This window comes from Schistocerca nitens, chromosome 3 (genome assembly GCF_023898315.1).
Source record: "Schistocerca nitens isolate TAMUIC-IGC-003100 chromosome 3, iqSchNite1.1, whole genome shotgun sequence".
NCBI lineage: Eukaryota > Metazoa > Arthropoda > Insecta > Orthoptera > Acrididae > Schistocerca > Schistocerca nitens.
The window spans coordinates 652892308-652916355 of record NC_064616.1 but is presented as its reverse complement, the minus strand read 5'-3'; the positions used below and the strand labels follow the sequence as shown (position 1 = coordinate 652916355).

At 38.8% G+C, this 24048-nt stretch overlaps 1 protein-coding gene across 1 annotated transcript in view; it reads right to left on the bottom strand.

The window, feature by feature from the left end:
• Positions 1-24048, bottom strand: part of LOC126248619 (intermembrane lipid transfer protein VPS13A-like) — a 764418-nt gene that overhangs the window by 424903 nt on the left and 315467 nt on the right. Inside the window, exon 26 of the mRNA XM_049949782.1 lies at positions 10236-10420. Within this exon, the coding sequence (XP_049805739.1) occupies positions 10236-10420 (185 nt within the window). The remainder of the gene's footprint in view (positions 1-10235; positions 10421-24048) is intronic.

The window sequence follows — 24048 nt, the reverse complement described above, 5'->3', positions numbered from 1 at the left end:
TATATTATTCAGCAGAAGATGAAAGACGAGAAACATGGAGTTGAATTTATAGCCTCCAAGAACGCATGTAAATCTGTTATTGCTCTCACTTTGCATAATGAAATAATATGTACACGGGTATCAAAGACAAATTACACTATGTGACCTTCATGAATATATATGCTCCTATAAAAGAATCAGCTCAAGATATGGTAGATGATTTCTAAGATCAGCTACAGGAGGTTTGTGACAGAATACCTGAATATGACTTCAAAATAGTCCTTAACAACTATATTGCCAAACTGGACAAAGAAGAGGCTTTCAGAAGCATGCTTGGTAAGCAAAGTCTGCATGATAAAACTAGTATTAACGGTATGAGGGTTGCCAAGTTTGCTTCTGTGAACAAGTTAAATGCAGTAAGTACCTGTTTCCTAAGAAGAAAATGTCTACAAAGGGCCTGGAAAATACCAGGAACAAATGAAGCAAACAAAATAGACCATACATTGGTTTCAAAGAGGTAGGTATCTGATATGTAAAATAAATGCACTTTTCAAGTAGCTACTTCTAATCTTGACCATTATCTAGGAGAAACCAAAATGAGGCAAAAACCTGCTATGGCTGCCACAGGAAACACTATCAGAGAAAAAAATGGGATATAGAACAAATGAAAGATATGTCTACATCTACAGATTGAGTCATGAATTACAAACAAAAGATGGCTAAGACCATATAGACAAAGAACAAAACACTATTAAAAATGACATTTTGACAACAGCATATGAAATACTAAAGGAAATAAGGACGCTTCAAAATCAAGACTATTATGATGTTGAAAGTAGACAGGCAGTGGAACAGAAAAAGGAAACAAGACTGAAGTGCTTACAGCAAAATATGGCATTATATAATGAAAAAAGAATAGAGGCAGTGAAGTTATGTAGGATAAAAAAAAAAGGAAAGTCATAAGGAGAAAGATAGAAGAGATGGAAAAGCACTATCAAAGGAATGAGAGTGGAAAGTTGTATTAGAAAATTAAAGATGGTACTCAAGAACATAGACTGAAATCAGCATGGAAGGATGTTGTTGTTGTGGTCTTCAGTCCAGAGACTGGTTTGATGCAGCTCTCTATGCTACTCTATCCTGTGCATGCTTCTTCATCTCCCAGTACCTACTGCAACGTACATCCTTCTGAATCTGCTTAGTGTATTCATCTCTTGGTCTCCCTCTATAATTTTTACCCACCACGCTCCCCTCCAGCACTGAATTGGTGACCCCTTGATGTCTCAGAACATGTCCTACCAATCAGTCCCTTCTTCTAGTCAAGTTGTGACACAAATTTCTCTTTTTCCCAATTCTATTGAATACCTCCTCATTAGTTATGTGATCTACCCATCTACTCTTAAGCTTCTTCTGTAGATTGAAAAACATAGGGGATAGGCTACAACCCTGTCTCACTCCCTTCCCAACCACTGCTTCCCCTTCATGCCCCTCGACTCTTATAACTGCCAGCTGGTTTCTGTACAAACTGTAAATAGCCTTTTGCTCCCTGTATTTTACCCCTGCCAACTTCAGAATTTGATAGAGAGTATTCCAGTCATCATTGTCAAAAGCTTTCTCTAAGTCTACAAATGCTAGAAACATAGGTTTGCCTTTCCTTAATTGATCTTCTAAGATAAGTCATTTAGTATTGGTAAGACAGGTTTCAGATAGATTATATAATGGTAAGACAGAGATTTAGGAACCAGGTTTTAAATTGCAAGACATTTCCAGGGGCACATGTGGACTCTGAGCACAATCTGATGGTTATGAACTGTAGATTAAAACTGAAGAAACTGAAAAAAACGTGGGACTTTAAGGAGATGGGACCAGGATAAACTGACAGAACCAGAGGTTGTACAGAGTTTCAGGGAGAGCATAAGGGAACAAATGGCAGGAATGGGGGAAAGAAATACAGTAGAAGAAGAATGGGTAGCTTTGAGGGATGAAGTAGTGAAGGCAGCAGACGATCAGGTAGGTAAAAAGATGGGGCTAGTAGAAATCCTTGGGTAACAGAAAAAATATTGAATTTAATAGATGAAAGGAGAAAATATAAAAATGCAGTAAATGAAGCAGGCAAAAAGGAATACAAACATCTCAAAAATGAGATCGACAGGAAGTGCAAAATGGCTAAGCAGGGATGGCTAGAGGACAAATGTAAGGATGTAGAGGATTATCTCTCTAGGGGTAAGATATATACTGCCTACAGGAAAATTAAAGAGACCTTTGGAGAAAAGAGAACCACTTGTATGAATATCAAGAGCTCAGATGGAAATCCAGTTCTAAGCAAAGAAGGGAAAGCTGAAAGATGGAAGGAGTATATAGAGGGTCAATACAAGGGTGATGTACTTCAGGACAATATTATGGAAAGGGAAGAGGATGTAGATGAAGGTGAAATGGGAGATATGGAACACGTGAGGCAATACTGACCCAACGACTTACCTTAGAAGCTAGATTAATGAAAGGCAAACCTACTTTTCTAGCATTTGTAGACTTGGGGAAAGCTTTTGACAATGTTGACTGGAATACTCTCTTTCAAATTCTGAAGGTGGCAGGGGTAAAATATAGGGAGCGAAAGGCTATTTACAATTTGTGTAGAAACCAAATGGCAGTTATAAGAGTTGAGGGGCATGAAAGGGAAGCAGTGGTTGGGAATGGAGTGAGACAGGGTTGTAGCCTCTCCCTGATGTTATTCAATCTGTATATTGAGCAAGCAGTGAAGGAAACAAAAGAAAAATTTGGAGTAGGTATTAAAATCCATGGAGAAGAAATAAAAACTTTGAGGTTCGCTGATGACATTGTAATTCCGTCAGAGACAGCAAAGGACTTGGAAGAGCAGTTGAACGGAATGGATAGTGTCTTGAAAGGAGGATATAAGATGAACATCAACAAAAGCAAAACAAGGATAATGGAATGTAGTCGAATTAAGTCGGGTGATGCTGAGGGGAATTAGACTAGGAAATGAGACACTTAGAGTAGTAAAGGAGTTTTGCTATTTGGGGAGCAAAATAACTCATGATGGTCGAAGTAGAGAGGATATAAAATGTAGACTGACAATGGGATAGGTAAGCATTTCTGAAGAAGAGAAATTTGTTAACATCGAATATAGATTTAAATGTCAGGAAGTCGTTTCTGAAAGTATTTGTATGGAGTGTAGCCATGTATGGAAGTGAAACATGGACGATAAATAGTTTAGACAAGAAGAGAATAGAGGCTTTCAAAATGTGGTGCTACAGAAGAATGCTGAAGATTAGATGGGTAGATCACATAACTAATAAGGAGGTGTTGAATACGATTGGGGAGAAGAGAAGTTTGTGGCACAACTTGACTAGGAGGAGGGATCGGTTTGTAGGACATGCTCTGAGGCATCAAGGGATCACCAATTTGGTATTGGAGGGCAGCGTGGAGGGTAAAAATCGTAGAGGGAGACCAAGAGATGAATACACCAAGCAGATTCAGAAGGATGTAGGTTGCAGTAGGTACTGGGAGATGAAGAAGCTTGCACAGGATAGAGTAGCATGGAGAGCTGCATCAAACAAGTCTCAGGACTGAAGACCACAACAACAACAAAGATAAGTCATAGGGTCAGTACTGCCTCACGTGTTCTAACATTTCTACGGAACCCAAACTGATGTTCCCTAAGGTCAGCTTCTACTAGTTTTTCCATTTGTCTGTAAAGAATTCATGTTAGTATTTTGCAGCCATGACTTATTATACTGATAGTTCAGTAATTTTCACATTTGTCAACACCTGCTTTCTTTGGGATTGGAATTATTATATTCTTCTTGAAGTATGGGGGTATTTCACCTGTCTCATATGTCGTGGTCAACAGATGGTAGAGTTTTGTGAGGGTTGGCTCTCACAAGGCTGTCAGTAATTCTAATGGAATGTTGTTTACTCCCGGGGCCTTGTTTCGACTCAGGCCTTTCAGTGCTCTGTCAAACTCTTCACACAGTATCATATCCCCCATTTCATCTTCATCTACATCCTCTTCCCTTTCCATAATATTGTCCTCAAGTACACTGCCCTTGTATAAACCCTCTATATACTCCTTCCACCCTTCTGCTTTCCTTTCTTTGCTTAGAACTGGGTTTCCATCTGAGCTCCTGATATTCTGACAAGGGGTTCTCTTTTCTCCAAAGGTCTCTTTAATTTTCCTGTAGGCAGTATATATCTTAACCCTAATGAGATAATCCTCTACATCCTTACATTTGTCCTCTAGCCATCCCTGCTTAGCCATTTTGCACTTCCTGTTGATTTCATTTTTGAGACGTTTGTATACCTTCTGCCTGCTTCATTTATTTTTATATTTTCTCCTTTCATAAATTAAATTCAATATCTCTTCTGTTACCCAAGGATTTCTACTAGCCCTCGCCTTTTTACCTACTTGATCCTCTTGTGCCTTCGCTACTTCATTCCTCAAAGTTGCACTTTCTTTTTCTACTGTATTTCTTTCTCCCATTCCTGTCAATTGTTCCCTTATGCTCTCTCTGAAACTCTCTACTACCTCTGGTTCTGTCAGTTTATCCAGGTCCCATCTCCTTAAATTACCACTTTTTTGCAGTTTCATCAGTTTTAATCTGCAGTTCAAAATGAATAGATTGTGGTCAGAGTTCACATCCGCCCCTGAAATGTCTTACAATTTAAAACCTGGTTCCTAAATCTCTGTCTTACCATTATACAATCTGTCTGAAATCTTACAGTATCTGCAGGCCTCTTCCAAATATACAACCTTCTTTCATGATTCTTTAACCAAGTGTTAGCTATGATTAAGTTATGCTCTGTGTAAAATTCTACCTGGCAGCTTCCTCTTTCATTCCTTGCCACCATTCCATTTTCAGCTACTACCTTTGCTTCTCTTCCTTTTCCTACTATCGAATTCCAGACACCTTGACTATTAAATTTTCATCTCCCTTCTCTAGCTGAATAATTTCTTTTATCTCACCATACATTTCATCGATCTCTTCATCATCTGCAGAGCTAGTTGGCATATAAACTTGTACTACAGTGGTAGGTGTGGGCTTCGTGTCTATCTTGGCCACAATAATACTTTCATTATGCTGTTTGTAGTAGCTTACCCACACTCCTATTTTTTATTCATTATTATAACTATTCCTGCTTTACCCCTATTTGATTTTGTATTTATAATCCTGTATTCATCTGATCAGAAGTTTTGTTCCTTCTGCCACCGAACTTCAATATTTCCCACTATATCTAACTTTAACCTATCCATTTCCCTTTTTAAATTATCTAACCTACCTGCCCGATTAAGGGATGATCTGACATTCCACACTCTGATCCATAGAACACCAGTTCTCTTTCTCCTGATAACGACGTCCTCCTGAGTAGTCCCTGCCCGGAGATCCAGATGGGGGACTATTTTACCTCCAGAATAATTTACCCAAGAAGACACCATCATCATTTAACCATACAGTAAAGCTGCATGCCCTCAGGAAAAATTATGGCTGTAGTTTCCCCTTGCTTTCAGCTGTTCGCAGAACCAGCACAACAAGGCCGTTTTGGTTAGTGTTAGAAGACCATCTCAGTCAATCATCCAGACTGTTGACCCTGAAACTACTGAAAAGGCTGCTGCTCACTTCAGGAACCACACATTTGTCTGGCCCCTCAACAGATACCCCTCCATCCCTCCATTGTGGTTGCAGTTGCACAGCCTCCCCACCAAAGACAAGGTCCATGGTTCTTGGGGAGGGGGCGGGGGGCGGCATGAAGGATAAAGAGTGAAATTTGCTGACACATAAACAAGATGTTCTGAATGGATGGAAAGAATACTTCATAGGAATTCTGGAGGGCAATCCTGTCAGAAGTGAGCAGCCACTTTAGAGGAAGTACAGAATATAGTGCACTGTTTAAGAAACTATAATGCACCAGAAAGTGATGGAATAACTGCAGAACTGTTGAAAAATGGAGGATGTGGTCTACATAAGTGAATCCACAAACTTATGAGGCTGATGTGGAATCAGGAAAGAATCCCAGAAGAGTAGACCTTGGGTGTAATCCAACCAATACATAAGAAGGAAACAAGACTTTGTTATTCAAATTATTGAGGAAATGCCCTGCTGAATGTAGCCTATCAGATTCTTCTTGGTGTTATCTACAACAGACTAGTTCCATATGCAGAAGAGATTCTGGGAGAATATCAGTGTAGATTACAGCCTGACAAGTCAACAACAGATCAGATATTTGGCAAAGGGACATAGATGAAAAGGCATATGAGTATAATATTGAGCCTCATAACCTCTAAGTAGACTTCAAACAAGCCCTTGATAGCATACATGCCAACTTTTGAAAAGGGCTATCAGTAAAACCCACGCACAACAAAAAATCTAATGCTTTTCGACATACCCCAGCTTCATGGAAATAATAATACTTCTGGGCTGCAAAATACAATACTTCATGCTTTAAATAGTATACTTCAATGAAATCACATCTACATACATCATATGGCCAACCATTTGTAGATGAACATAACAGTCAAGAAAAAATCCATGTTAAACAGCAGCAGGTGAATATTGACTTGGAGCTACACAACAGGATTTCCTTCATAAATTAAGCAGATATGCAATAATTGAAAAAAGTTTTAAACAATAAAACTTGTTTAATGTAACACAGACTAGAAATAATATAATACACACTGCAAATCACATGCAAGTTCGACTTCATAAAGTCATAGTTGTGGCCTTTTTAGCTTCCTGCAAAAAGTCTTGAGAAAATGTGTTGTCACAACAGGGACCAAAACACTTGGTCTTCAAAATAGAAATAGACCCCAGAGATTAATGGGACATGGATGATCTAACTCTGTTCTATTTTTCTTCACAAGGCTGAAAACACATTCACATTCTGCACTGCTATTGGGTGTGGTGCGAATAGAGAGCATTACTCTAGAAATTCCATTGTACTTAAGAAGTCCGTAGGCTCCACAAATTCTTGATATTTTTGCCCAACTGGAATCACTTGCAGGATCTTGATTTGCAGCCAAAGTGTCATCTACTTGAAAAGCAGTGAACTGCACCTGTAGCTCATTCACCACCTCATCTGTAGTTTCATTCTCTTTCTTGCATAACATGATAGGAAACTGTTCCAAGGAAAATTAATAGAAGAAAATTGTTCATCTTCAAATTTGTCTCACCTAGCAGCTTGTGCATGGATAACACATCATCCTTGAGTTGTAACTTGTTGATGATGTTGTTTCAGGAAGTACAAACAGTAGTTTCTCCCTGATAAAAATAAAAGAGACTTATCTGTATCCTTCAGATCATCAACTAAGTTCGAAGTCTGAATGCCAATAACAAACCCATCATCACTTCTCTCATTTTGAATCTAGTTGTACTCAACTTCAAGTGACAATGAGCTTTTGACCAATTTGGGCTTAACAAACTTGGTAAACAACTGCTTTAGCAAATCCATTAGAAGTCCTAATAAAAAGTGAATTTGTGAGGAAGAAATCTGAAGTGCAACATTCAATTTGTCAAATACAGGAATAGGCGCATGAAGGAAAGTGCAAAAGGCCTTGTTCAAGTTTGAGGACAGGAACATCTTCTTCTGATACTCTTTGGATCCACTTTGTGCAACTCTAGGTGTTCTGAAAGATGTCAAGCTCATGGAAATGTTTTGGGAACATAATGTCACATCCTCCTTGAAGAAAAAAAGAAGCAGATCCCATTGGTCCAGCAGTCTATCCAAATACCTGCCTGAAGATAACCACCTAGTACATACATGCATCAGAATTTTTTTGGCTCTTTATTGTGCAAGTACTGAAATTTCTGAAGGCATTCTTTTCTTTTGACACTCTTCTCTAAGAAATAAAATATATCAACAAGGATCTCATTCACTTTAAGTGAAAATCTTCCAGCACCTTTTTCACTGCTGGGTTAATCAGGTGTCAAATGCAACCTATGAAGGCAGTACCTGGTTGAACTTCCTTCAGCATTGATGAAACACCATTTTTGTGTCTTATCATAACAAGAGCATTGTCAGAGCAGAAAGCCACACAGTTTTCAGTTAGTATGTTATGAGAATTCGGCTGTGATAACATCAGGTTACCTATGTTTCACCCTGTTTAGTCCCTGTGTAATGCTGGTACTGATAGCACAGTGCTCTCTACTTTTTCCTGTAGAATATCACAGAATGTAACAAGAAAAGGATACAGCTTGCCATTTGCAACATTGATTCCATCCATTGCCAAAGCAGATGGTCCATTCTGAAGGCAATTAACAACTTTGGATGATGCATTTTCTGCCTTTTTATTTAGAATGTATGTCGTTTTTGTGCAACCACAGCTACATTTCTTTGCAACTTCTGATGTAGGAAACGTGTTCTTAAGGAAAACACCTGCATGATCAGCTGCACTTAAGGGCGCATTGTGTTCCACCAAAAAGGAAGTAAACAGAGACTTGGCCCTGATTACATCACTGTCAAATTTTCCAGACTTGGCCCTGATTACATCACTGTCAAATTTTCCAGACTTGGCAGAAAAGGTGTTGATTTTCTTGTTATCTTCCTTTGATTTAGCATAACATACATGATTACCACACTTCACATGATTATTTAAATTGTTTCTTCCACCATGTGGAATATTAACATCACACCCACATACCATGAAAAAGGTAAATTTTTCTCCCTTTCTTGATTTTAGTATGCACAGAAAATCAACAGAATAGGATTCTTTAAATATATGGAAGTACAGTTTCTTGTTGGATTTATTCATGAATCCTACAGTAGGAATATAGCGTATGAAAATGTCTGAGACCAAATGTACTGAAACATCAAAAGGAACCTGGATTACTGAATGTCACATAAAATTATAATATAAATACTGAAGGCAGTTAAACACTTCATTGAAACATGTCAAAGCACACAGTCTTAAACCATTAAATGAACACGAAGTGAACTTCATGAATAAAGAATATGCACATGGTAAAAACACACACACACACAGTAGAATGAATGTAATTATTCCACACGAGGTTAAAGAATATGGGTTAAATCATAACCAGCAAATGGAGTGGAACAAAGAATTTGCAGAGCAGGGCATGTTGACACAGAAGAGCTGTTATCCTACTTTAAATTCAATTCAAATGATGACAGTTAAAAATACCAATCATATCAAAGAGTGAGTTATTGACTATCATAGACTTGCCTTTGACCCATGCAAACAATCGATTGCATGGAAGTGGGTGATTACTGAATGTTAATATTTCAGATTTTTGTCCACAAAGTCATAAAATGACACCATCCATCCATAAAACAATAAAAGGCTCCAATTTCTGTAAATTTTATGGATAAACCATAAAATGTGGCATGTTTGTGATAGTCTTAATATGGTAGAAATACTGAATGATTTTCTATTGCTTGGATGTGAATTCGAAGGTGGTGACTGGACAGAGGAAGGGGAAACTGTTCAATGGAGGGTGTGAGGCCAGATTGTTACCAGAGACTGAGACCAGGATGATTACAGAAGCAGAGGATGTGTTGTAAAGATAACTCCCATCTACATAGTTAAGAGAAGTAGGTGGTGGAAGGAAGCATCCAGTTGGCCCAGGATGCCATGCTCAGCTGCATGTTGTGCCACTGGGTGGTCACCTTTGTTAGGTTATGCCACCAGGTGGTCTACTTAGTTCTTTTCAATATTTTGCTAGTGACCATTCATCCTGCTGAAGAGATGGTTGGTAGTCATACCAACATAAAAAGCCGTTCAGGGTTTGCAACAGAGTTGGTATATGACAAGCCTGCTTTCACGGGGTAGTCTAAGCCTGTGACAAAACTGGAGCAGGTGGTGCTGGGTGGATGGTTTGGGCAGTCCTTGCACCATGGTCTACCATAGGAACATAGTCCCTCTGGCAAGGGGTTGGGAGTGGGAGTGGCCTAGTCCATCCCTTTGCCACCAATTAAATTAAGCACATAAAATGCATTCATATATGAACATAATACTTAGCAGCTCTTGTCTGATTATCAGTAACAATGTAATACATTCCCATTAAAATATGGCTATGGAGTATGTTCCTAGGAATTATTCACAGAATTGTTTTGTTATTAAACACTCAAAAGGATAATTTTCATATTATTAGACCTTGTCTTGCCTGAAAACAACTAAATAGGTTTTTTATTAATGAGAAAATGCGTATGTAGCACTTGGGAAAAGTTTATGCTGAATACTGACAGAAGAAGTATTTGAACAAGAAATGTAATGAATGTTCCATTCTTACTTCATCCATATCACTGAAGAGACGAAGCTGTATGCCCTCCAGATTCAGACGAATACTAACTTCATGGCGACTGTGTTCACTTTGGTTAAAAAATGCTTGAAGCTTCCTCACTGTGGAGTCTTCATTGTGATCAGTTGGAGTAGGAGGTTCGAGTGGTGATGGAGGATGAGAATTAAGGTGCGTATCTGTTAACAAATTGAGCAAATAGATCATTAAAGCTGAAACATTCAGTTGTAAGACTTTCATAACATTGATTAAACTTATGTTGACATATTGCATATCCTTAGACCTTTCAAATTAGGAGTTCATAAGGATTTTTTTCGAGATACTTCATACTCTTATCGTTAAGAAATGGAAAAATCATCGTACTTTTGCAACAGTTCAATATTACACATGTTCCATGTTTACAGTTATGAGAGAAGTGATTGCCAATGATTTGTATTTCTCTTTCATTACTGGTCATAATTTTTCACAAGCAGCACTGAAGCAACTATTTTTTGTATCAATGTTAGAATTTTTATCATATGTGATCATGGATCACACATGGTAGTGATGTTCTTTCTACAATTATCTAGTTAGTTAGTTACACATTCCATAGATCATTTGTATGATTCTTTTATTGAAATAATGTGAAATGAGTCAGTTTACAAGAAATGTATACATGTTTAGCATTAAACTTAGTGAAATTATTAGTTTTAGTCCTACTCATCCAACTACACTTAAAAAAAAGTTTTTTTTTTTTTCCTAGCACCCAATTTTTTAATACAAAGTTTCCAAGGAACAGAAGGAGTTGTCCCGGAGAGATGATTTCTACGTTATATTTAAAACATGCTAATTTAACTTTACCAAAAGTGTCAACTACTGTCGACATGAATTTAAATATTTTTGAACATTTTTGTGATTAGAAGTTAAGAAGCTATACCACGAGGAGGCATAATAATTAAACATTGAGTGGGACCATTGCATGCCCCAAAATTTGTATATTGTCATAAGGCAGCAACCATCCACTTTGCAGTGTGTGAATTCATGGCACACAGAAGCAAATTGGTAGTCATTTTCCACAAAAATCAAATTTTGAAACAATGTCCAGCTGTTCTCACATGGCACTTTTACAAATAGTATCCAACAATTACTTTTTCTTTTCTTCTTAAAGTCCTTTTTAGTGAGAGAAGAGCGTGTGTGCGTGTGTGTATGTGCATGAGAGGGGGAGAGAGAGAGAGAGAGAGAGAGAGAGAGAGAGAGAGAGAGAGAGAGAGGATGTTCACTTATTATATAGGACTAATTTCAAGTGATGAACATAACATATAAAATTTTTCTTTAGGCTAACTGCTTCCCACAGGCTTAGGAACTGATATGGCCAGTGTTCTGCACATAGGTGACTTCTTGAATTCACTCACTGGCCACAGTATGACTGGCAGAAATTCTGGAAGGGAGGTTAATATAGGAATTTATGAACAGAGGTTGGAGGTGTGAAAGGCTATGGTGAGAAAATGTTAGCTGTTGAGGCACATACAAAGAAAAATCAGTTCTAAAATAATGTGTATTATATTACTTGGTAGCTCATTTAAAGCATTCAGTGTTCATCATTAAATTATAATGCATCCTTATGTCCTTTCTTTTATGAGATTACACATTTGTTTATCCTACAAAAATACAAGAAATTATGCTAAATCTTGAAACAAAAGAGAGGGTGGACAATCCATCACAAGAGTAAACAAAATGATATATCGAATAACTTGTGAGCCACAATGTAGAAAATATGCAAACAGCACAAAAAAAGGAATGAACTGTGTCTCTTAATAAGAAGACAAGTAAGATTCATAAAGAAGCAAGAAAAAGACCAGTGAAACAAAAAGGCATAAATACAGAATAGTAAGATGAAATGATGCTCCAACAGTGACAAAAATTATGGTGTAATAACCAGATAGTTGTGTAACTGATAAAAGAAGAGAGAGAACGTAGATACTGAGATGTGTGAGAGTTGCACACTGAACTTCTTGTTCACTAAAACTTGACAAGATGCTAGAACATATGATGGTGAAACAGAATGTGAGATGGATGTTTCTGGTGTTGCATTCGCCTTTAGGCATGCAGTCCATTTATCACCAGAGCAAGACTATACTGAGCAAGTTAGTTCAATTATGATATGCAGGATTCTTATCTAGGAGAAATAACATTCAAGTCTTAGCACAAAAATTCCTCTTTCGTTTTCATTGTAAAGAAATGCCAGAACTTCGTCTTCAAGAATACTAAATGTATTGGTCAATCCCTTGCTTATTTCTTGTGGAATCTGGGCTAATGCCATAAATATTGAACAAATAAAATAAGTGACAAATAAAAAAATCCTTCCAAATAAGAACAACACCTTTCACAAAATTGTAAGGAGAAAACTGCAGTACACCAGACAGAATACCATAATATTAAGCAATTAAGAAACTCACCTGAAATACACACATCAAAAAACGTTTTGCATCAGCCTGGTTCCCAGAACTCCTGAAGATAGACATTGACTGTGGATACTGTATCACACACACAGGCCCTTTGACTGTTCAGAAACGTCACTAAACCCACCCAAAGATGTAAAAAACCATGCACGAACAGCCCCTATTAGACGGAGGGGGTCCCACAGCCTACCAGCTCGTCATTCCACCAGGAAGGAGGTACAGGGCTTGCGTTTCTGTAGTTCAACCATGCCTAGATGGTCAATAATGCAGTTTGATTCTGTCTGCATTGTTACTTTGTGCCAGAAGGGGTCTCAACAAGGGAACTGTCTGGGCATCTCAGCGTGAACCAAAGCAATGTTGTTCGGACATGGAAGAGATACATAGAGACAGGAACTGTTGATGCCATGCCTTGCTCAGGCCGCCAGAGCACTACTACTGCAGTGGATGCATGCTACCTATTGATTATGACTTGGAGGAACCCTAACCGCAATGCAACCATGTTGAGTAATGCTTTTTGTGCAGCCACAGGACATCATGTTATGACTCATACTGTGCGCAATAGGCAGCATAATGTGCAACTTCACTCCTGACGTCCATGACGAGGTCCATCTTTGCAACCATGACACAATTCTGTGTGGTACAGATAGGCCCAACAACATGCCGAATGGGCAGCTCAGAACTAGCATCATGTTCTCTTCACTGATGAGTGTCGCATATGCCTTCAACCAGACAATCATCGGTGACGTGTTTAGAGGCAACCGGTCAGGCTGAACACCTTAGACACACTGTCCAGTGGGTGCAGCAAGGTGCAGGTTTCCTGCCTGCTGTTTTGGGGTGGCATTATGTGGGGCTGACATATGCCGCTGGTGGTCACGGAAGGCACCATAAAGGCTGTACGATAAGTGAATGCCATCCTCCAACTGATAGTGCACCCATATCGGCAGTATATTGGCGAGGCATTCGTCTTCATGCACAATAATTCATGCCCCCATCATACACATCTTGTGAATAATTTACTTCAGGATAATGACATCGCTTGACTAGAGTGGCCAGGATGTTCTCCAGACATGAACCCTATCAAACATGCTTGGGATGGATTGAAAAGGGCTGTTTATGGATGACATGATCCACCAACCACTCTGAGGGATCTACTCCGAATCACCATTGAGGAGTGGGACAATCAGGAGTGGGACAATCTGGACCAACAGTTTCTTGATGAACTTTTGGACAGTATGCCATGACAAATACAGGCATGCATCAATCAAGAGGACGTGCTACTGGGTATTAGAGGTACTGGTGTGTACAGCTATCTGGACCACCACCTGTGAAGGTCTTGCTGTATGGTGGCACAACATGCAATGTGTGGTTTTCATGAGCAATAGAAAGGTAGGAAACGACGTTTATGTTGATCTCTATTCCAATTTTCTGTACAGGTTCCAGAACTTTCGGAACTGAGGTGATACAAAACTTTTTTGATGTGTGTACTTACCAACACAACATTAAATTCCTAAACAAAAGAATATCCTAATAAAAGCAAATGCGTTCTAGAGCTCATTCACAGAACAGTTTGCAAAGTGCATCTCATATATTATAGGTTTGCTTTCCACCAACAGTTTAGTCTTATACCTGCAGAGAAATTACTACTGATTTCACAAAGAAATTACTACTGGTATGAAAATGAAACAAAGTAGGCACCCACCAATGCTATCAATAGATTTATACACCAAACCTTTTGAGAGGTGGCCACACAGGGATCAATACTGAGTCTTCTCTTGTTCTTGATATATATAAGTGATCTGCTATCATATATCTAAGCATCATAAAAAGTTTTCTTCGCTTATGATGCAAGTACAATAATCAAACCAAATAGGGCAAAATTTCTTGAAAATTAACAATTGTTTCTTTGTAAATGGACCATCACTGTAGTTAGATAAAACATAATATATGTGATTCTGTACTACATAAAGCTTGACACCACTTTCAGAAATTCTGCATGAGCATAAACTAATAAATGAAATAGACTATTCTAAATTCTTAGGTGTTAATATTGACATGAACCTGAACTGGAAGTCACAATTTACAGCTATTCTTAAACATTTAAGCTCTGTAACTTTAATGTGTTACAGCTAATATCAGATTTTGGAAGTGAAAATGTCTTGAAGTTAATTTATCATTAATGCCTTATGGCACCATACTGTGGGGTAACTGATCACTGAGGAAGAAAGTGTTTGCTGAATGTAAGTGAGGTAATATTGATAGAATGTGGTCTTCCCTCTAGTACATCTGGACAGTTCTGTAAACAGTTTGGCATACTGAAAACAGCAGTACATTCAATCCCTTCTGAAATTTGTTGTTAACAATCAAACACAGTTTGAAAACAACAGTAACATTCAATAATATAATAACTTCAAACACAAAATGAAGGCTTACCTGCTTGACAAGACCTTCTATTCCACAAAAGAATTTCTGAATGTAAAATACTAAGGTGTGTGTGTGTGTGTGTGTGTGTGTGTGTGTGTGTGTGTGTGTGGAGAGAGCAGGAGAGAAAGAGATTTGAAGATAGTTAAGGCTAAGCCATTATTATTTTTTTTTTTTTTTATATAGCACAACTGAATCATGACAGCTGACTGTGACAGATTCAATGTGTTAGCAAAAGGCACCTAACAAGGCTGTGGATGAGCAACCTAAAAAGGATCAGAGCACTTTCTTGATCTTGAAGTTGGAAAATGTCCTTAAAAGTTTATATTATCAATACTGCTCAACCGTATTGGGCTGCAGAAAGCAGCTGAGAAAACAACTATAAAGACAAAGAAAGTGAATCTTTAGAAAATGTGGCATCCAATCAAGCGAAATGTGATTGGCGGCACTAGATCAGTCAGAACTATGTTCTCTTCTGTGGAAAGTCATCGGGCAATAAAAGATGTTTTATACACCAAAAGACATTTTTAAATGTCAGGGGGACAGTACTATTGACATTATTATCATACAAATTAATTTTTGTATGAAATGTAATGTAAATTACTGAATTTATATTTTTATAACAATGAAAACAATCAATTTTGACAGTATAATGTAAGTATATAGAAAAAATCTACTCACCAAGCAGCGGCAGAACATGCACATAAGAGAATGTTACAATTAGGCAATCTTTTGGAGCCAGTGGTTCCTTCTTCTAGCAAAATGGTTGAAGGAGAAGGAAGAGGGGGAGAAGGAAAAGGATTGGAGAGGTCTAGGGAAATGGGTAGATTTCGGAAAAGTCACCCCAGACTGCTTATCAGGGGAGACTTATCGGATGGGATGAGAAGGAAAGACTGACTGTTGTGGACTGCACTGGACAAGATTGGAAGACATGAGTGTTTCAAGCTGGAAGACATGGTAACATGCAGGTAAGAAAATGAAAGACATAGAAAACTAAAACAGAATGAAGAATTAGTTACTGAAATGCTGAAACAGAAGAAATTAACATAAATTAAGGCCAAGTCAGTGGCAAGAACCAAGGACATGTTCTACATCAACATCTACATCTAGATTTATACTTCGCAAGCCACCCAACGGTGTGTGGCAGAAGGCACTTTACATGCCACTGTCATTACCTCCCTTTCGTGTTCCAGTCGCGTGTGGTTCGCAGGACGAACGACTGCCGGAAAGCCTCCGTGCGCACTCAAATCTCTTTAATTTTACATTCATGATCTCCTCGGGAGGTATAAGTAGGGGGAAGCAATATATTCGATACCTCATCCAGAAACGCACCCTCTCGAAACCTGGACAGCAAGCTACACCATGATGCAGAGCACCTCTCTTGCAGAGTCTGCCACTTGAGTTTGCTAAACATCTCTGTAACGCTATCACACTTACCAAATAACCCTGTGATGAAATGCGCCACTCTTCTTTGGATCTTCTTTATCTCCTCCGTCAACCCGATCTGGTACAGATCCCATACTGATGAGCAATACTCAAGTATAGGTTGAACGAGTGTTTTGTAAGCCACCTCCTTTGTTGATGGACTACATTTTCTAAGGACTCTCCCAATGAATCTCAACCTGGTACCCACCTTGTACGGAAGCAGCCTACTCACGCCGTATAAAATTCACATCAGTCTTTCCGTTGTGTACCAGCCTAGTCCGCTGTAACTAGCTCTGACATCATAAATGTTGCGCAATACTTTAAAAATCAAGTAAATAACCTGAAACGTTTCTAGCATGTCAGGAGTAATACTAAATCAATATGTGTTGAATATCAGTTCAATAACTTTAACCATTTTCGAAATTTGCACGTTTTTCTGTAAAAATCATTGGCACAACAGAAAAGAGCTAGAAACTTAAAAAAATTTATATTTAGATTCCTTTTTCATAATAAATTAGTAGGAACAGTATTCTGGATCTCACAAATTAAAATTTTAGTTGAAATTCATGATTTTCTGGTTTTTGTCTTAAAAATTAAGGAAGCAAGATAGATTAAGTAGGCAAATAAATAAAGCTAGGATGTTTAAATTTAAGTAGAAGGGAGATCCGCTATAATCATAAAGATGTGAGAAGTTTCAACAGAACAAATATAAAACTATAGCTATAGCGTATCTCCAAAGAGCAAGTTCAGAGCTTGTCTACTGCGTGTAGTGTAATTAAATTTATTCTCTCGCCCAAAACATTTGACTTAGCCACGTCAGACTTTTATTATGATTACTTATCTGTGTGCTGATTGCCCATTTAAATTGAGAGCTTCATCGGCCATCAGCATAGGAAGCAATGATTTATTCAATAACTTAAAGTGGTGCATTACTAGCCCAGCGGCTAGTCGGGAGAGCGAATTTGATCAGGCGTTCCCTTAGCCGTCCGCACCGCAGCTTTATATATAAGAACACTGCGTGAGAAGGAAGGCCCCAGTTCTCTCTAGACGCTGATCAGCGCACCACCTGTGCCGGGAGTCGCGTCGCGTCGCGTCGCGTCGGTATTTGCTATAAACAGCCTCGGATGCCGTAATAAGTTACTCGGGATACGTGTAACCATGAAATCGTTTTCAAGTGAAGTGTTAATTCTGGGATAACTTTAATGATCTATCTTCAGTTTGTGTATGTCGTATTTTCACGTGCCGCCACGGGACAGACATTCTACCGTTATTTAGCGTGGCATTTAATGAACATTATCATCAAATTATGGTGAGCATTCACTTAAACATTTAATTTGAACAGTTATAGTTGCATCAGCGCATTAGACTCTGAACTGCTCTGGTAGTTAGATTGTGTGGATTCTTTTTGGTCTGTGACTTTCAGAATATAGTAAACATTTTAGAGAGAACGGTTTTTGATTATGAATACCAGACAATCTCCTAATTCCTCAGAGCTATAAGCTGTAGCTATAAATGTATTTCTCAGATGAAGTGGGCACTAGGAATTCTAATTACAGGCTTCACGTTTTGCTAATCACTTTCTCGTTGCCAATATTGTAGTTAGAGAGCCAGTGTTGAGAACGGCAAACAACAGCATTAAATAAATAATAGGAACATTCTATAACAATTATTCAACCCGTTGCCCCACATATGTTGCTAATCGGCCGGGAAGATACAAAACAGTTTATATCAATTATTCCACCTGCCGCCCCACAACCTTACCAACTATTAATTTTATATGATCATTCCACTTCAAATTGTTCCGCACGCTTACTCCCAGATATTTTACAGAAGTAACTGCTACCAGTGTTTGTTCCGCTATCATATAATCATACAATAAAGGATCCTTCTTTCTATGTATTCGCAATACATCACATTTGTCTATGTTAAGGGTCAGTTGCCACTCCCTCCACCAAGTGCCTATCCGCTGCAGATCTTCCTGCATTTTGCTACAATTTTCTAATGCTGCACCTTTTCAGTATACTACAGTATCATCCATGAAAAGCCGCATGGAACTTCCGACACTATCTACTAGGTCATTTATATATATTGTGAAAAGCAATGGTCCCATAACACTCCCCAGTGGCACACCAGAGGTTACTTTAACGTCTGTAGACGTCTCTCCATTGAGAACACCTTGCTGTGTTTTGTTTACTAAAAAATCTTCAATCTCGCACTAGTTCCCATCTGCAGAGTTCTGAGAAACCAATGTCTGGCGGAAGAATTCAGATAGCGTGTGTGGCGGGACAGGGACTGAGGTCATGATTGTCACATTGTAGAGCATGCTCTGCAACAGGATGTTGTGTGTTAACAGTATACACCCTCTGCATATGCCCATTCATCCTAACTGATAATTTGATGGTAGTCAAGCCAATGTGCCCATTCATCCTAACTGATAATTTGATGGTAGTCAAGCCAATGAAAAAGGCCAAACGGCATTTGCATAACAGCTGGTATATAACGTGTCATTTCACAGGTGGCTCTTCCTTTGAAGGAATGTGCCAAGTGATTCAGAATAGAACCATGTTAAATTTAATGGGGAGAAAGTATTTGGAGATTCCAGGAATTTTAACAGGTCAGCCTCACCATGAGTCCATATGGTAAAGATGTCATCAATGTATCTAAACCAAACTATAAGTGGAAGTCTTATGGATCCCTGGAGAGCCCTCTTCAAGCAACCCATGGAAAGGTTTGGTTGCTTGTAGAGGACTTTCCTGGGATCCGTAAGTCTTCAGCTCCAAACTTATAGTTTGGTTTAGATACATTGATGACATCTTTACCATATGGACTCATGGTGAGGTTGACCTGTTAAAATTCCGAGAATCTCTGAATACCTTCTCCCAATTAAATTTCATGTGGTTCTATTCTGAATCCCGTGCCACTTATCGTCATATTGATCTCATCCTCACTGAAGACCAGCTACACACTTCTGTCCTCATTAAACCTATTAACAAACAACAGTACTTACATTTTTACAGTTGCCATCCTTTCCATGTCAAAACGTTCCCTTGCATAGAACCTTGGAATTCAAGGCAAACATATTTGTCTGGATGCAGACTCTTTCAAGAACACATCACCATTCTCACCTCAGCCTTCACTGGTCGTAATTACCCCACCAGCCTAGGGCCGATTTCCTGGGACAGAGTAATCAATCCCGGTACTGCTCATCCCTCCAAAAAACATCTTTGGAGCATACCACTGATCACTCAGTATTATACTGGTCTGGACTGTATTAATCAGCTACTTTGACAGGGCCATGACTTCCTAAAATCATGCCTTGAAATGAGATAAATTCTGCCTGAGATTTTGCCCACCACACCTAGAATAGCTTTTTGTCACCCTCCCAGTCTCCACAATACTCTTCTCAGACCATACACTCCTTCTGCACCCATCTCCCTACCCCTGCGACCATCCCTGCAGCAAGAGTTGCCCTATGCAGATTCTTACCACCACTTATAATAGCCCTGTAAGAGGCAAAACATATGCTATCAAAGGGAGTACCACCTGCGAAACACATGTCATATACCAGATATTATGTAAGTGCTGTTCGGCCTTTTACGTTGGCATGACTACCACCAAATTATCAGTTGGGATGCATGGGCATAGGCAGAGGGAGTATACTGGCAACACACAATATCTTGTTGCACAGCATGCTCTACAATGTGACAATTGTGACCTTGTGCCTGCTTCACCACACGTTCCATCTGGATTCTCCCCACCAGACAACGGTTTCTCAGAACTCCACAGGTGGGAACTAGTACTGCAACATGTCCTTGGTTCTCACCACCCACCTGGCCTTAATTTATGTCAATTTCTTCTTTCTTAGCATTTCTTCACAGAAACTGCTCCTTTCTTCACTCCACTTTGGTTTTCTACATCTTTCACTTTCTTACCTGTCTATTTTTTGCCCTCCCACATCTGCTACATGAAATGCACTTAGCTCTTCACTATTATTAATTACAAATGTTATGTATTGCGAATACATAGAAAGAAGGCTCCTTTATTGTATGGTTATATGATAGCGGAACAAACACTGGTAGCAGTTACTTCTGTAAAATATCTGGGAGTATGCGTATGGAACGATTTGAAGTGGAATGATCATATAAAATTAATTGTTGGTAAGGTGGGTGCCAGGTTGAGATTCATTGGGAGAGTCCTTAGAAAATGTAGTCCATCAACAAAGGAGGTGGCTTACAAAACACTCGTTCAACCTATACTTGAGTATTGCTCATCAGTGTGGGATCCGTACTAGGTCAGGTTGACAGAGGACATAGAGAAGATCCAAAGAAGAGTGGTGCGTTTCATCACAGGGTTATTTGGTAAGCGTGATAGGGTTACGAAGATGTTTAGCAAACTCAAGTGGCAGACTCTGCAAGAGAGTTGCTCTGCAGCATGGTGTAGCTTGCTGTCCAGGTTTCGAGAGGGTGTTTCTGGATGAGGTATCGAATATGTTGCTTCCCCCTACTTATACCTCCTAAGGAGATCACGAATGTAAAATTAGAGAGATTCGAGCATGCATGGAGGCTTTCCGGTAGTCGTTCTTCCAGCGAACCATACGTGACTGGAACAGGAAAGGGAGGTAATGACAGTGGTACCTAAAGTGCCCTCCACCACACACCGTTGGTTTTCAGAGTATAAATGTAGATGTAGATGTAGATAAACAATGTTTTAGCAGTAAACTCTGTTTTGCATATTACCCAGTCTTCCATCTTTAAGCTCTCAGGTTTTCAAATCTCGTCCAGTGTAATCCCCAACAATCAGTCTTTCCTTCTCATCCCGTCCAGTAGGTCTCCACTGACCCATGGTTCTGGCTGACTTTTCCAAAATCTACCCCTTTTCCTAGACCTCTCCACTTCTTTTCCTTCACCCCCTCTTCCCTCCCCTTCAAAGCTACTGCCCGGAGAAGGGCCACTGGCTCTGAAAGCTTGCCTAATTATAACCTTATTTTATGCCCATGGTCTGCCACCACTTGGTGAGTAGATTTTTTTATCCATGCAATTAAATTGAATTTATATTTTGCTGAAGATGAGATTTTGTACCTGTTGCCCTTCAGAGTAATTCACTCCACATGACTAAGTGAGTATAGATACAACATGTTGTATATCTGTATGATTATTGATTGCCAATTTGTTTTTAAACATTGTGTAATTCAGCATTATTTTACATTATATTCAATTTGTCACATGTTTCAGGTACAATAGAGTGGAACTATTTGGTAATAAGAGTCATAATGGATGTTAGAATATCAACTGTTATTATTCTAATGTCAGCTGGTAAAGGAGATTTGATCACCATAAATAAACAGAGGGTAGTAAATTAGGAAAAAAGAGTTTTAAAAAGATTTACGATTGTCAAATTATAAAATTCAGTTTGTGATCTCATGGTAAACAGAGTCTCAGGAACAAATTCATGCTAAAAATCTAGCTTATTGATAGAGAGGTTTGCAAGGTTGTGGTAAAAACACGTACAGGTACAGGGGACATGGTATCATTTTTCTGTTTTAAATCAGGTGGTTGATTTCAGCTTTTCACTTGATGTGAAGAAGTTGAATGTAGCTCATAAACTGTTTCAGATATTGTATGATCACCCAGTGACACTTTCCTAGTAGTATCAGAGGCCAGATTTCTTCACTATAGCATGGCAACTTCCAGTGAGAGACACATATCTCTTCCTCTATAATACCACCAACTATATCCCTACCCACTCTGAGCCCTCTAAATCTGACTTCCTCACATGTCTCTCATATCTTTCAATTCAATTATTCCTGTAAGTAGCAACCAAAAAAAATAGTAAGGTTCACTCTGGTCAAGTGGGTGTATTTTTGTATCCTAGAGATTGTTTGTTTAGGAATGTGTACAGCACAAAAAGAGAAGTACCTCACAACATTTAATTAGGTCACTGTGCTGTTATGTGTACGAACTATAGATGAGACTTTGTTTATTATTTCAATCCCAGAATTTCTGTTATTCTAGAATTTTTATTGTAACATTATTAGACATTAGGATAATATGTATTATCTGAATTTTACACACATATCTTACAATTTTCTTTAGGCACACACAAAGGCTGCTATTCAGGCAGCAAATAAATCAATAAAGTTTTTATTTGGATGAAACTGACAAATTTTACTATCTCCCAGCCCAACAAAGAAATTAATAGTTCACATACAGCATTCTGATATTACGATTTTCATAGCATAAACAGAACACACTGTTGACGTGAATGTTTAGCAAATATTGTATTTCCTTCGGAATAGTACTTGATTGGGTTTCTCACTGAAATTAATATAAGGCAGATTTATTCATAAAGAAAACTTGGGCCTATTTGAAATATGAATGAGAATGGAAAGAACTAAAGCTGTCATTGTAAAACTGTACAGTTGGTTTCATTACTAAAAAATCATATACACTATTCCACAAAACTTAAGAACAAGATAAAGTAACATAGCACATTAACTACTAGGTGGAAATGAATGAAAGTGTGTAGGCATGTTACTAGAGGTCTCCCATTGATGCATAGAAAGTTGAACACCACACAGCATAAGGTCAGTATGATTATAGCACCAAATAGTGCAGGCCCAATAAAATGAGGCAGTTGAAGGCATGAGAAAAGAAAATGTATATCAATCAGCAAGCAGTTCCAGTGCTCTGTGGTGGTGTTCTTCATTACAGTATAGGTGAGGCACAACATTGGGATGACTTCACATTAGGAAAAAACACCAGAAACTGGAAGAAGGATGGCTGGCCAGTGTGGGCGAGCGGTTCTAGGCACTTCAGTCCGGAACCGCGTGACCGCTACAGTCACAGGTTCGAATCCCGCCTCGGGCATGGATGTGTGTGGCGTGCATAGGTTAGTTAGGTTTAAGTAGTTCTAAGTTCTAGGGGACTGATTACCTCAGATGTTAAGTCCCATAGTGCTCAGAGCCATTTGAACCATTTTTGGAAGAAGGATGAAGTATGATGAGTGGAGCCCACGAGTATGGTATATGAATATGAAGGTGATCTTGCAGCTCTCAAAGAATGAAATTACAATGAAATTTGCTGCTTACAGCATTGATAAATATCAACAGGGGCAGTTGAAAATGTGTGCACCGACAGGGACTTGAACCCACGATCTCATGCTTACATGGCAGACGCTCTATCCAAGTGAGCCATCGAGGACACAGACGATAGTGCAACTGCAGGGACTTATCCGTGGCACACTCCCTGTGAGATCCACATTTCCAACTTACTGTGCTTGCACCACATTTGTAGTGCCCTGCCCACTATACTCATTACTTGTGGCAGTCAATCTACCAATTCCCGTAAGAGTTTGAGCAATGTGAGTGCATCCGCACTGAAGAAGATCATTGGCCAGTAAGCCTTATCCATATGAAGATGGTATCTGTTCCTTTGGACATGTCCGAATGCACTGCTTACTATCGGTTACTGAAAGTCCATTCTATTCAGTTAATGAATACATACTAAATGAAAAAAAATTTAAAATAG